At 39.3% G+C, this 14,344-nt stretch overlaps 1 protein-coding gene across 1 annotated transcript in view; it reads left to right on the top strand.

The window, feature by feature from the left end:
• The window catches only part of LOC123518607, a 54,603-nt gene extending 43,777 nt beyond the window's left edge, over positions 1 to 10,826 (top strand). The window contains exons 2-5 of the mRNA XM_045279504.1: positions 4,605 to 5,245; positions 5,962 to 6,111; positions 7,059 to 7,304; positions 9,965 to 10,826. Coding sequence (XP_045135439.1) covers positions 4,691 to 5,245; positions 5,962 to 6,111; positions 7,059 to 7,304; positions 9,965 to 10,111 — 1,098 coding nt within the window. The 5' untranslated portion in view covers positions 4,605 to 4,690 and the 3' untranslated portion in view covers positions 10,112 to 10,826. The remainder of the gene's footprint in view (positions 1 to 4,604; positions 5,246 to 5,961; positions 6,112 to 7,058; positions 7,305 to 9,964) is intronic.
• The last annotated feature ends 3,518 nt before the right edge of the window (positions 10,827 to 14,344 follow it).

Raw genomic sequence — 14,344 nt, 5'->3', positions numbered from 1 at the left:
TCCTCCTCAAATCTTTTCAATTAATTTATTGTGTAATTCTACACTAACCTAGTCTGAGTCGCCATGATATCATACAATCATCATCAGGTCTGTTGATGGTTGGTTTTCCTCTGTACTCTTTTTGTATCATCATCATCATCATCATCATCATCATCATCATCATCATCATCATCATCATCATCATCATCGTCATCATTATCATCACCATCATCTCTACCATCACCTCCTCCTCCTCCTCCTCCTCCTCCTCCTCCTCCTCCTCCTCCTCCTCCTCCTCCTCCTCCTCCTCCTCTTCCAAAATTTATAAATGGATATACGCTAATAAGTATTTGATCATTCGTCATTCTTACATGACAAGGAATAATGGATTTGATATTATACTCAAACACTTTCTATCCTATGCTGTCCTGTGTGTCTTCCCTGTAGCTAGTGAGTAGTTACCAAGCAGCATTGAAAGGACCAAAAGATATGTTGCTGTTTGGCTTTCCTATGTATTCGTATGTATTTCTCCTCCACTGTCTCCTTCTCCATTATTCGCCCCCAACCACTTTAAGAAAGGAAGGAAGGTCCCTTAATATCATAATACATTGAACATAACGCGTCACACACACACCCACACCCACACACACACACACACACACACACACACACACACACACACACACACACACACACACACACACACACACACACTTTCAATCTTATTATGCAAGCTGAGTGAAATGGAAACTCCTACAATAATTCCTGTGGGGAGCATTGCGAAGAAAACGTCGAGGGAGGAGGAGGAGGAGGAGGAGGAGAAGGAAGAGGAGGAGGAACTAGAAGATAAGCAGGATAGCAAGCAGGTGTAAGGTCGATTTAGGGAAGCAGGTTAATCAGTTATATTTGAAAGATTTAAAACATTTCTTATAACCTTGGTAGATAAAACATATTATAGGATGAGGGAGAACTGACTGACTGACTGATGGATAGATTTATTAATGTATTTATTAATTAATACATTTTTAACTTATTTATTTATTAATCAATCGACTGACTGACTGGTTACTGATTAACTGACTGACTGACTGACTGACTAAACAATTCACTGACTCACCTCAAATGAATGTATTGCCGTGATCCAAACACCATCAGTTAACTTCGTATATAATTAGGTGGACAATTTCCTTCAATGACAACCTCGTGTGTGTGTGTGTGTGTGTGTGTGTGTGTGTGTGTGTGTGTGTGTGTGTGTGTGTGTGTGTGTGTGTGTGTGTGTGTGTGTGTGTGTGTGTGTGTGGTTGGGTAATAGTAACATTCAATAAGATCTCATTGAGGAGCCGCCAAGCATCACCGCGCTTCCCTGATAACCTTGAGAGGAGGCAGATCCCACTGATTAAGTTCCTGATTAGGCCTGATGAAGGGGCATTACGACCTCCGCCTCGCATCACTCCCTTAGCTGAACCGCCTTTGTGTTTGGCTGGTGACTGTGGGATAATGTATAATGTGAGGCTTGGTGTATGTAGGTGTGTCTCCTCGTGTCTCGGTGTTTGTCTGTCCGTTTGTCAGTGTGTGTGTGTGTGTGTGTGTGTGTGTGTGTGTGTGTGTGTGTGTGTGTGTGTGTGTGTGTGTGTGTGTGTGTGTGTGAGTGTGTGTGTGTAAGTAAGTGAGTAAATAAGTAAGTATAGTTTATTGCTATTTTTAAGGAATATAGGCAGATTTACAATCAATAATTATGTCAGGCAGGGTCTGTCGAGTCGAAACTCTTAAGACAGGGACGGTTTTAATTAAAGATTGTATGCAGTGGGAACAGAAAAATAGTTTTACATAATATCTAACCTGGTTAGGAAGTATTCCTATTTCATTGTAAAGTTTACTTGCATACAATGTGCTGTCACCAAGGTAGAAACCTAACTAATACATTCTGTAGTCTGATTGAGACACCATATATACATTATACAAGTATTCAATAGCAAAAAATATGAAAAGAAAAGAAAAAAAATAATAAACGGATACACATTACAAAGCATAGGTACACATTTATGCTAAATTTTGTTCAATCAAAATATGTATTTTTTATTTTGTTTTTATATGTTTGCATGTTGAAATTACCAGAAGTTTGATCTCGTTTGGCAGGATGTTATACAAGTTCGGGCCGTTACATATGACGCTATTCTTATACATTGTATTTCTGAAGGTAGGGCATCTTAAATTTACGATATTTCTGCGGGTAATGAACGGCATTATCAATGACTGTAAATATTGAGTTGTGTCCAATAGGTTTGTGAATTAAAAGAAGCGTGAAGTATTAAGAATATTTTCTCTACTCTAAATATCTCTTGTAGAATGGTATTTTTTAATAAAGAAGATATATCTTAGAATTTTATTTTGCGCTATTTTTAGTTTATTGAGAAATGAAGGCCATGTACTTGCCCACAGTGAGACACAGTATGTGAGGTGAGGGTAGCAGAGAGAGTGTAATATATGCTGACCATCGCTTCTGAAGTTAAGTTGTGTGTGTGTGTGTGTGTGTGTGTGTGTGTGTGTGTGTGTGTGTGTGTGTGTGTGTGTGTGTGTGTGTGTGTGTGTGTGTGTGTGTGTGTGTGTGTGTGTGTGTGTGTGTGTGTGTGTGTGTGTGTGTGTCATAATAATAATAACAATAATAATGATAGTGATAATAATTCTAATAATAACAACAATAATAATAATAATGATAATAATAATAATAATAATAATAATAATAATAATAATAATAATAATAATGATAACAATGATAATAATAATGATAATGATAATAATAATAATAATAATAATAATAATAATAATAATAATGATGATGATGATGATGATGATGATGATGATGATAATGATAATAATAATAATAATAATAATAATAATAATAATAATAATAATAATAATAATAATGATAATAATAATAATAGTAATAATAATGTTTAGACATTTAGACAAGTTGGAAAACACAGGTGGAGGGAATTGAGTTTACTTCCCGACCTGAAGAAGCTACGGTGAAACCAGACGAGAAATAAACTGAACCCCCAACACCTGTTTTGTCCTCACACCTCCAATAATGATAATACTAATAAATGATAGTAATAATAATAAAAGAAATATATTAATAATGATGATGATGATGATGATGATGATGATGATGATGATGATGATGATGATAATAGTAAACGAATAAAAAATAATGAATATTTTGAGAAATGAAAATATACATATATATATATATATATATATATATATATATATATATATATATATATATATATATATATATATATATATATATATATATATATATATATATATATATATGTCACTCAATCAGTCTTGTCTTTAAGTCAGTCAATCAGTCAATCAGTCAGTTGGTCAGTCAATGTCAGTTAGTCAGTCAGTCAGTCTGTCTGTCTGCCTGTCTGTCTGTCTGTCTGTCTGTCTGTCTGTCTGTCTCTCTCTCTCTCTCTCTCTCTCTCTCTCTCTCTCTCTCTCTCTCTCTCTCTCTCTCTCTCTCTCTCTCTCTCTCTCTCTCTCTCTCTCTCTCTCTCTCTCTCTCTCTCTCTCTCTCTCTCTCTCTCTCTCTCTCTCTCTCTCTCTCTCTCTCTCTCTCTCTCTCCTCCTTCCGCTCTTCTTTCCTCCATTCACCCCTTTCCCACCTTTACCCTTTCGTCAATCTCTTCCACCACCACCTCCCCCTTCGCTCACCCTCCCTCGCAGGTCATAAAGTTAAGCACCTAAGGGAGGAAGAAAATCTGTCAGGGACTCCCGCCTCTGTGTTTTGTCTTTCCTCGTCCCCCGGGAAGCCAGGTGTATTCGCTATCCTACCCCAGGTCAGGTGTTCCTCAATGCGAGCGTCCGTCAGTCTTTGTTGGTGCCGCGGCTAGTGAGGAAGAACTCTGTCTCTTTGCTGTAAGGTCTTGTCTCCGCCGCCATGGCCTCGGTGCTCCGTGAGTTGTAGATCTGAGAGTAGTGTTGTGGAAAGTGTTTATATATGTATTTTTTTCTTTTCTGTTTTGTGAAGAAAATGAGAGAAAAAAGATAAGATGAATGAGGAGAGAAAATGAGAGTGAAGGGAGGAATGAGTGGTAAGAGTGAGAGAATGAATGAATAAGTGTATTAGTAAAAGAAATAAAGTGAAAAAGAAAGACCCGAATAACGAGCATATTGAAGAGATGAGCGGTGTGAGGAGGAAAGTAAGAGAAGTGAGTTATGTATTGACAAAAAGAACAAGGGAATGAAAATAGAAATGAAGAGAAAATGGAAGAAATGAGGTAAGGATTGAAGGAGAGACGGGAGTGAGGAAAGGAGTAAGGGCAGAAGTGAGTAGGAAAGCAAGGAAAAGAAGGAGAGAACTGATTTGTGACATAATCTCTGGTTTGGTGTATGTTGAGTCTATCATTGTTTATATTAGTGTTTGCTGACCAACCTACGTAGCTGTGGTATTCAAGATCTGCTTAAATATGCCCTTTCGAGTCTATCAGTATTTGTCCAGCCTTGTTTATGTGTGTGTGTGTGTGTGTGTGTGTGTGTGTGTGTGTGTGTGTGTGTGTGTGTGTGTGTGTGTGTACCTTTGACGTGAGGCATAACAAGCGACTTTCTCTCAGTGCTGGTCGTGACCTTGGCCGCTGCTGGAAGTTGCTGGAGCACACAAGACCATGCTTCCAAGTCCCTTACCCAGCCACTTGAGAAGATGGCCGCGCAGACTCACACCCAGACACACACTCAGCCCCAGCACCATCAGCACCACACTTACACCCTCGCTCAGCTACACACACAGCCCCTAATCCACCCAAAACATCAGCTTTATACGTTTGCTCTCTCCCAATCTTTTACTCAGCCCCTCATTCAGTCCCTTACACAGCAGCAACATGAGTTTCAAAGCTATAGTTCCGTCCAGTCCCAAACATTGCTCGATATTCAGTCCCATGCCCAAACTGAACTCAGTCCCGAATTTCCGCTACAAACCCAGTACCACACAGAACTACTAAAGTCCTCTACTCAGCCCCTGAACTATTACCACTTAGAAATACAAGAACACCCTAAACTTCAGTCCCAAACCCAGTACCACCCCCCGTTTCAATCCGAATCCAGCTCCCAGTCCCACATTAAGTCACAAAACGAGCAAAATCTTCAACCCCACCTTCATTCAGAGCATCAGTCCCCGCGTCAGGCCTCCTTCCAGCCTCTGCTTCAGTCCTCCCTGCAGGCTCACCCCATATGCGGTAGCGACACTCTCTGGGTGGAGGTGAGCGTCTTGTCTTTCTCCGTCTTTCAAGGATTAGACTGCCTGACAAGCTTTATTAATGAATGGCCTCTTGGTAGTGTGCTAATGAAATTCATGTGTTCTTTTCTGCCCGAGATTGAAACGTTTTCTCAGGGTAGGAACATATTTTCTGAACGAAGAAAGCCTTTATGAGCGAGTAGACTCCTGTGTTCAATGTTTAATTTTCTTCCACACTTAAATTAGTCCTTAACCCCTTTAGTACCATGACGCATTTCTATATTCTTTCTGCTTAGTATTTGATGATTTTATACAGCTTCAGAAATTTATGTAGGGGATTAAGATAGTGAAGTCTGTGGCTATTAATCTTCTGACCTCCATATACACTTCCTAATGTCAACAAAATCGTCTAATCTTACATAAATCTCAAGGTAAAAATGTGTCCCAGTATTGAAGGGATTAAAGACAGAAAATTCATAATGTTTTTCACCAGAGATATTTTTCTTGCATATTAGAAATTTATGATTTCAACTGAGACTGGTCCATTCCATTTGACTTATCGCAGGAAGGGAGAGAATAGAAACTTGAGAGAAGAAAAAAGATCATAGCACCCAATATCTATGCTCATGTGGCGATGGATTATGAAATTACGTACAAATACTAGTTAGGTTAAATTAAGACACGAGAGAAGATGACTCGCTAGCTTAACTCTTCCACTGTTATAATACGCCGCCCTGCAGGTGACCAACACGTTCATGGTACCCTCCGTGACGCACCATACCGTGACCTCCTCGCACCTTACCACTGTCACCGCCTTCCTCACCCGTACCGTGCTGAAGCCCTCGACCGTCACGCACACAGTCATCTCCACACTCAGCCTGCAATACGCCGTGAGTGTCTTTGTGATGGTTAAATGAATGACCAGCATGGAAGTCTCGCTGTATGATGGTATATTAGCGTGCATTAAGTTTTGCATGACCTCTTTGCTGTATTTTGCGGCAAGTCTGTATGAATGTGTATGATGTTATTGATATTACTGTTATTATTATTATTGAATAATTAATTAATTGATTTACTTTATTTCTCTATTATCTTCTTTTTAAACAAACCTGGTCAAGGGCCGAAAAGATTTGACGAATCCCATTATTTTATTAGGAATATAACAATATAAAAGTTGTAGTTAGGGTTATTATTTTTTAGGAGTGATTTTAGTCACATTATGGACAATTTTTTTCAAACTCCAGTGAGAGTTAGTTGTTACGACTGTCAATGGTGTGTTTGCGATTGCATTGACAGATAAACATTGCTTCACCATCATCAGGAAGACAGGAAAATATCAAGAGAACCAGACTAATCAGTTCCTTGCTCTTTGTAAACACTGTAATGAAAACCCAAAGCGTTCAGTTGAGAACACGGACTGAAGCCTCCACGTGCGCTAGTGACGTGATGAGGGACGTTACATAAGAAATCAGTGACATCAGTATCATCCCACGAGTAACAACACCTATTACTACACACACACACACACACACACACACACACACACACACACACACACACACACACACACACACATGAATATAATAACCAAGGCATGGCAGGAAGGTCAACATTGAAGCCTGGGTGCATGTTTAGGTATATCACACATGAAGACACAAATACATACATCACGTAACCCCAAACTACGCCCTGCAGAACATAATTAGACAAACACTGTAAAGTTGCTGACCATAACTGTTATTATTTCCGCTGTCACATCAAAAAGAATAAAAAGGAAGGACAAGAAAAGCATGGTAATCAAGTCCAGCCTTTTACCTGCCCTCTTATTCCTCACAAGGTCAAGATAGATACCAAGTACATCACCTCCACCCACTACATCCCCACCACGGAGGTTCTGCACATCACCCAGTTTGACACCTCCACCACATCTCTGTTCCTAACGGAAGTGGTGCTGGACACTACCTACGTCACGCACACCAGAACAAAGGCACACTACACCTCCCTCATCCAGACGGTCACCGAGACACTCACTAACGCCACAACAACCTGGCGCACCTCCACCGCCTTCTTCAGCGTGACAAAGGTGTTTACAGTGTTGTTTTTTTGTCTTGTTTGTTTGCTTTATGTTGTTTTATTCTATTTATTTTGTTTTTCTATGGAAGAGGGGAAGCTGGCCAAGGACAACAAAAAATTAAGAGTAGGCCCACTTGATTGCCAGTTCCCTAAAAGATTAAGATTTAGCCAAAAGTCTGGGAGAAATGTCTTCAAAGCTCTATTTTATTTATCTATTTATTTATTTATTCTTATTAATGTTGTAAATTCTACTTATATTGGATTGTTTATTCAATTTATATATCTTATTTTTTTATGATGTTTCATTGATCTATTCATTCATTTGTTACTTGTTTTATTTTCATCAATTCATTTCAATTAATTTTTCACATGGTATGATTTTTTTTTGGCAATGAATGTGTCTGTGTGTGTGTGTCTATATGTATTTCTGTCTCCGTCTCTATGCAATATTTTTTAACTTTTAATTCTCTCTTTTCTTGTTTGGTTGCTTTTTTATTCCCACCTGTCATTCTCTCTCCATTGTTGTGTTTACTTCTTGATTTTGTTCATATCTTATTCTCATTTTAATCTATTTGCTGTATTTTTTCTTCTTTATTTTCTATACTGTTATGATCTCTCTCTCTCTCTCTCTCTCTCTCTCTCTCTCTCTCTCTCTCTCTCTCTCTCTCTCTCTCTCTCTCTCTCTCTCTCTCTCTCTCTCTCTCTCTCTCTCTCTCTATCTCTCTCTAAAACATTGAGTCTTTTCAACATCTTTTTGTTTCAACATTTTTTTGCTTCAATTGCTTCTCTTGGTTTCTTTGATCTATTTCTTTCGTTTCATCCTCTTTTGTGTCACCATGAGTTTTTACTTTTCCTCTTTCTCATCTCTCTCTCTCTCTCTCTCTCTCTCTCTCTCTCTCTCTCTCTCTCTCTCTCTCTCTCTCTCTCTCTCTCTCTCTCTCTCTCTCTCTCTCTCTCTCTCTCTCTCTCTCTCTCTCTCTCTCTCTCTCTCTCTCCTCAAAGCCACATGTATATTGTTGTCCTTTACATACATTCACTATCCTCATTCCTATGTTTCTCGTTTACTTATTATATCTAGTTTTAAAAGATTAGATAAATACATGGATTGGGATGTTATATGCAATTAGGTAGCTTTGCTCATACAAGGACTGCCACGTGTAGGCCTGACAGTCTCTTGCAGATTCCCTCTTTTTTATGTTCTTATGTTCTCTCACACAATATATCTTGGAAGTTTCTCCCCTCTTTCTCTGCAGCATCAGTCCAGAAGTCCCTTTCTTTTCTTCTCCATCCTTCACCATCCTTCTGTTCTCTCATTCTCCGGTCCCTTTCCCTTCTGTAGTTTTTTGTTTCACCTCCGTCTTCAATCGAATTTCCAGTCACGCAATATTTCCCGCCTTCCCAGTTACCTTCATATCGCTTCACATGTCCCGATGCTCTCTTTTGTTGTCTCTTCCCATGATGCATCCACCCTCTGCCGCTGCGTCACGCTTCTCAGTCTGTTATGATCCCTTTTTTTTTAGATTATGTGGCGGCTCACTGACACGAGATAAATTGTGTTTTGAAGGGAAAAGGAGAATGATACTGACAAGGAAGTAGTGTAGCTTATATTCTTCAAAGTAGTTTAGGTTTTAGTTGGATTGCTGTCCAAAGAGCTCAGAGGGGATTTCACAGGTTTTTTTGGTGTTTCTCTTACTAACAATGTGTGTAGGATTTCTGTTAATTTCGTGCTTAATTGGTTTTAGTGTTAATCTTATTCAAGGGTTCCAGGGATGATTATTCAAGGTCTCTGGCGTTTTTCGGATATGTGGTAATAACTTTTATATTTTTTGTGCTCCTCCTCTATTTTAAGTTCTGTGGTCTCTTGGCAACCGCCCTTACAAAATCTGATGAGTGTCGATTTCTCACTTGATCACAGGACATGAGCTAAAGTGGTAAAAAAAAGTGAAAGAGAATTGATGTTGATATTGATATCCTTATTGACCATTCTACATGTGATACATATAGTTTGCACATGTTTCCATATTACAGGCCATATCCATTAAGCCGGAAATTTTACATGGAATATTAAATCTCTCTCTCTCTCTCTCTCTCTCTCTCTCTCTCTCTCTCTCTCTCTCTCTCTCTCTCTCTCTCTCTCTCTCTCTCTCTCTCTCTCTCTCTCTCTCTGTGTGTATATATATATATATATATATATATATATATATATATATATATATATATATATATATATATATATATGAAGGATGAGGGTGGAGGAGGAGGAGGAAGAGGATGGTGGTTGTTGTAGAGTAGCAGTAAGAGGAGGAGGAGGAGGAGGAGGAGGAGGAGGAAGAGGAAGATCAGAGAGATTGCTATGCTACATTTGCTATGTGAACTGAGAAAATTAAATAAAAATAAACACACACACACACACACACACACACACACACACACACACACACACACACACACACACACACACACACACACACTAATTTATATATGCAGGTCTTTAAATTAGTTTTGTTGCATATCAAAGTAAAAATAATTTCTCCTCTGCTGTGTCTCTATACAGATGATACATTTTGCATTGCTCTGAATATTAATAGAAAAGATGGCCATAGCTGTAAAATATTAAGTGAAATTTATCATCTAACTGTTTTATTCATCGCTTTGGTTTTCTCTTCACAGACAAACACTTCCAACAAGTATGTGACAGAGACGATGACGGGTCGTTACTTAGTGACTCACACGCTGACGGAGACAAGCTACGATCAGGCTTGGGTCGTTATGTCTGTCACCAGCACCCGTCACGCCGTCTCTTGCTACTGGGGCTGACTTACCTATGCTGCCTCGTTTACTTATCTATGGCTTTTCATTGTTTGTCGCTGAGTCTGTCCGTTCATTTGCTTCTCGTCGGTGTTTATAATTTCATTTTAAGCTGTCTTTCGGTTTGTCCTGTTTGACTATCTATCTCTGTCTTCCTGTTCCTGTTTGTCTGTTTTGGATTTTCACTGCTTATTTATCTGTCACTGTTTCTTTCCGTCTGTATCCTCCTGTTGTTGAGACTTTCTGGTCCTGTTTGTTTGTCACTGTGTTTCTGCGACTTTATTTGTCTTTCTGTCTTCCCGTCCCTTTTTTGTTTACCACTGTCCATCCTCCCCTTGTTTACTTGTCGCTGTATCATTCTGCTATTTTGCTTGACGGTCTGTTCTTCGGCCTCTCTCTTTCGACCTCTCACTTTTTGTTAGTTTTTCGTCTTTGCTCATCACTGTTCCCCTTACCGAAGAAAGATTTTTGTATACATTTCGTTGCTTTCATATAACAAACACAGGAGGAATAGATCGGAAGCATAATTTATCTTTCTTTTATTTTTCTTCTTTAGGTGAGCTTGTGATGTAAAATACGAGACAAATGTACAATCTCATGTCGTAAATTCTGTATCTGTGTCGTCAGAGAACAATGTAATAAAAGACAATGACGAGGTGATTTGAGACGCATCTCGCCGTCATTCTTCTCTTAGACAACAAGAGTATAAAGTTCATTCACTCTTGGTTTCAGCAAGACGAATTAAGATGAACATGTTCCATTGAAAGTAGCTACCGTTACTCTCTAATTCAGTGGCATTATGGGAGAAAAAAAGAGCACCATTCACCTTAGTTCCTACCACTGAAATAGTACATATGTGATAAAAGGTTTATGTCCTCCTGCTCTCCATTACCTTGACCTTTAGCGCTGCCAGGAGGGATGACAACTCCCTCAAGAGTCATAAACTGGTTTCGCTCAAGTTATGGCCTTCCTTCTCTCGCATGGAACTTGATAACATGCCCAGAATTGTGTAAAAGTTAGCAGCAGCAGCAGCAGCACCACCACCACCACCACCACCACCACCACCACCACCACCACCACCAACAACAACAACAACAACAACAACAACAACAACAACAACAACAACAACAACAACAACAACAACAACAACAACAACAACAACAACAACCAACAACACCACCACCAACAAACAACAACAACAACAACAACAACAACAACAACACTACAATAATGAGAGAGAGAGAGAGAGAGAGAGAGAGAGAGAGAGAGAGAGAGAGAGGGAGAGAGATGCAATACAAGTGTAGCTTTACAGCTGTTCGTATTCTTTTCGAGAAACAGTATAAGGGAATATCTTTTCTTACATTCTCATTAGCTTCTCTTTACATCTCAGTAGCGTTTGGCGTGACATTACAATATGTTCCATTAAATCTGCCACAGTGATATTGTTATTGGGGAACACACATGGCAACTCTGCCACTGACTGAAACTCTTACTTTGCTGATTGATCTAGGTATTCCAGTCTTGATTTTGAAAGTTGCTGCAAACTATACATCATAGAGAGATTCTTCACAAAAGGTACTTGAGAATTTCATCACCTGAATCTCATGCATTTTATATTTCTGCCTGGAATCGTGCCAAATATGTTCTTCAACTTACCAAACACTTCTTTATAAATAGAAAATGTCAAAATCTTTCAAACTTCGACTCTCCTTGAGACTTCTGGCATACATCTTCAATAACTTTAATTCTTCATATTTCCCTCCTGATGACACCACTGCCATCTCTTCTGTCTCTAAAAGCTGATATCTTCTCTGAAGCCCTTGCAAACAACTCCACTTTTGATGATTTTGGGGTTGTCCCTCCCTTTTCTCCTTCCTCTGACTATTTCATGCCTTCAGTTAAAGTTCTTCGTAATGATGTTTTTCATGCCCTCGCCGGCCTAAACCCTCGTAAGGCTTATGGATCTGATGGAGTCCCTCCTATTGTTCTCAAAAACTGTGTTTGCGTGCTTGCACCTTGCCTGGCAAAACTATTTCAACTCAGTCTATCGATTTCTATCTTTCCTTCTTGTTGGAAGTTTGCGTACATTCAGCCTGTTCTTAAAAAGGATGACCGCTCTAATCCCTCAAACTATTGCCATATTGCTTTAATCTCTTACTTATCTAAAGTTTGTGAATCTATCCTCAATAGGAAGATTCTCAAACCTTTGTCACTTCACAATCCTCTATCTTTTTTTTTTCTTTACGTTAAGGCCTATAGCGCCTGTAGGCTCACTTGAAGAGCGTGTAGGAAGCGCTGTTCAGCTTCTGTCCATTAGTGGCGCAGGCAATTTTATTTATAGTGGTACCCATATTAAGGCCCATATCACCACCCAAGCTCATCTTGGGTGTAACCACCTAGAACCTGGGTATCATGGTGACATGTAGGAAACTTTAAACCACTCGACAAATGGCAAAGTGTTTAAGGCTGTACGTGGTGGGATTCGAACCTACAGGTGGACGGACGTCTGCCCAATCCCACGCCCACCACCTTATCCACTACGCCACCGCCCTCCTCTGATCACCAGTATGGCTTTCCGTCAAGGTCGTTCCACTTGTGATCTTCTGGCTTTCCTTACTGAGGCTTGGTCATCCTCTTTTAGAGATTTCTGTGAAACTTTTGCTGTTGCGTTAGACATATCAAAAACTTTCAATAGAGTTTGGCACAAAGCTTTGATTTCCAAACTACCCTTCTACGGTTTCGATCCTTCTCTTTGCAACTTTATCTCGAGTTTTCTTTCCGACCATTCTATTGCAGCCGTGGTAGGCGGCCACTGTTTTTCTACTAAATCTATTAAAAATAGTGTTCCTCAGTGTTCTGTCTTGTCACCCACTCTTTCTGTTATTCATTACTGATCTTGACTAAACTTCTTGGCCTATCCACTCTTACGCTGATGATACCACCCTATACCTTTCCACGTTTTTTTTCAGAGACAATCTGTTGACTTCAGGAAGTCAACAAATCACGCAGAAACGCTACAGAACGCCTGACTTCTGATCTTTCTAAGATTTTTGATTGTCATAGAAAACTTAAAAGTGTTCAATGCCTCAAAAACTCAATTCCTCCATCTTTCAACTCAACACAACTTTCCAGACAATTATCCCGTCTTCAATGACATTTAGCTGTCTCCCTCTTCAACACTGAATATCCTCACTCTGTCCTTTGCTTATAATCTAAACTGGAAACTTCACATCATATCTCTTGCTAAAACATCTACTATGAAGTTAGGCGTTCTGAGGCGTCTCCGCCAGTCTCATCCTGCCAACTGCTAAGTCTGTACAAAGACCGTATCCATCCTTGTATGGAGTACTCTTCGCATGTTTGTGGAGGGGGTTCTACTCACACAGAATCAAAAGCTTTCCGTCTCATCAGTTCCCCTCCTCTGACTGACTGTCTTCAGCTTCTTTCACACTGCATCTCTTGCTGTCTTGTACCGCTGTTTTCATGCTAACTGCTCTTCTGATATTGCTATCTGCATGCCTCCCCCTCCTCCTGCAGCCTCGCATCACAAGGCTTTTTTTTTTATTTTCTCACCCCTATTCTGTCCAACTCCCTAATGCAAGCGTTAACCAGTACTCTCAGTCATTCATACCTGTCTCTGATAAACTCTGGAACTCCCTTCTGTATTTCAATCTTCCTACGACTTGACTTCTTTCAAGAGAAAGATTTCAAGATATTTGGTCCTTTATTTTGGCTGACCCTTAGACCTGCATCGGGACTGGCAGTTAAGCGGGCCTGTTTCTAGTCTTTGTTGCCCTTGGTGAGTTTTCCCTCTTGCATAAAAAAACAAAAAAAAAATTTGATTTCTGCAAGGACAAATATCTACGAAAGTCTTGGATTTGTGAGATGGCAAATTTTTTTTTTTTACATTTTCCCCTGGGTATAATTTGAAATCTTTGAAAAAGGAAGTTTCAAGACACTTTCCCAAGTTTGGATAATCTTTTTTAGTCTGCTCGTTATAGATTGGGAATCTTTACAATATTTTTAAGGTCTCCATCCAAAGTACTTCCTATGTAAATAGAAATTCCTTCTGGTAAATATATACTACCTTATGTGTAACTGATTAAGGGTTTTGATATATATACAGTTTTAGTTTGCCGGGAAATGGAAAAATATAAGAATAAAAAAGAGTATATGACATAAGAGAGGATGAAATAATGTTGTGATGAATTACGAAGGAAAGAAAAAGAAAAAAAATAAACG

Source organism: Portunus trituberculatus, chromosome 44, assembly GCF_017591435.1.
Source record: "Portunus trituberculatus isolate SZX2019 chromosome 44, ASM1759143v1, whole genome shotgun sequence".
Taxonomy (NCBI): Eukaryota; Metazoa; Arthropoda; class Malacostraca; order Decapoda; family Portunidae; genus Portunus; species Portunus trituberculatus.
This window is presented reverse-complemented; position numbering and strand designations above follow the sequence as displayed.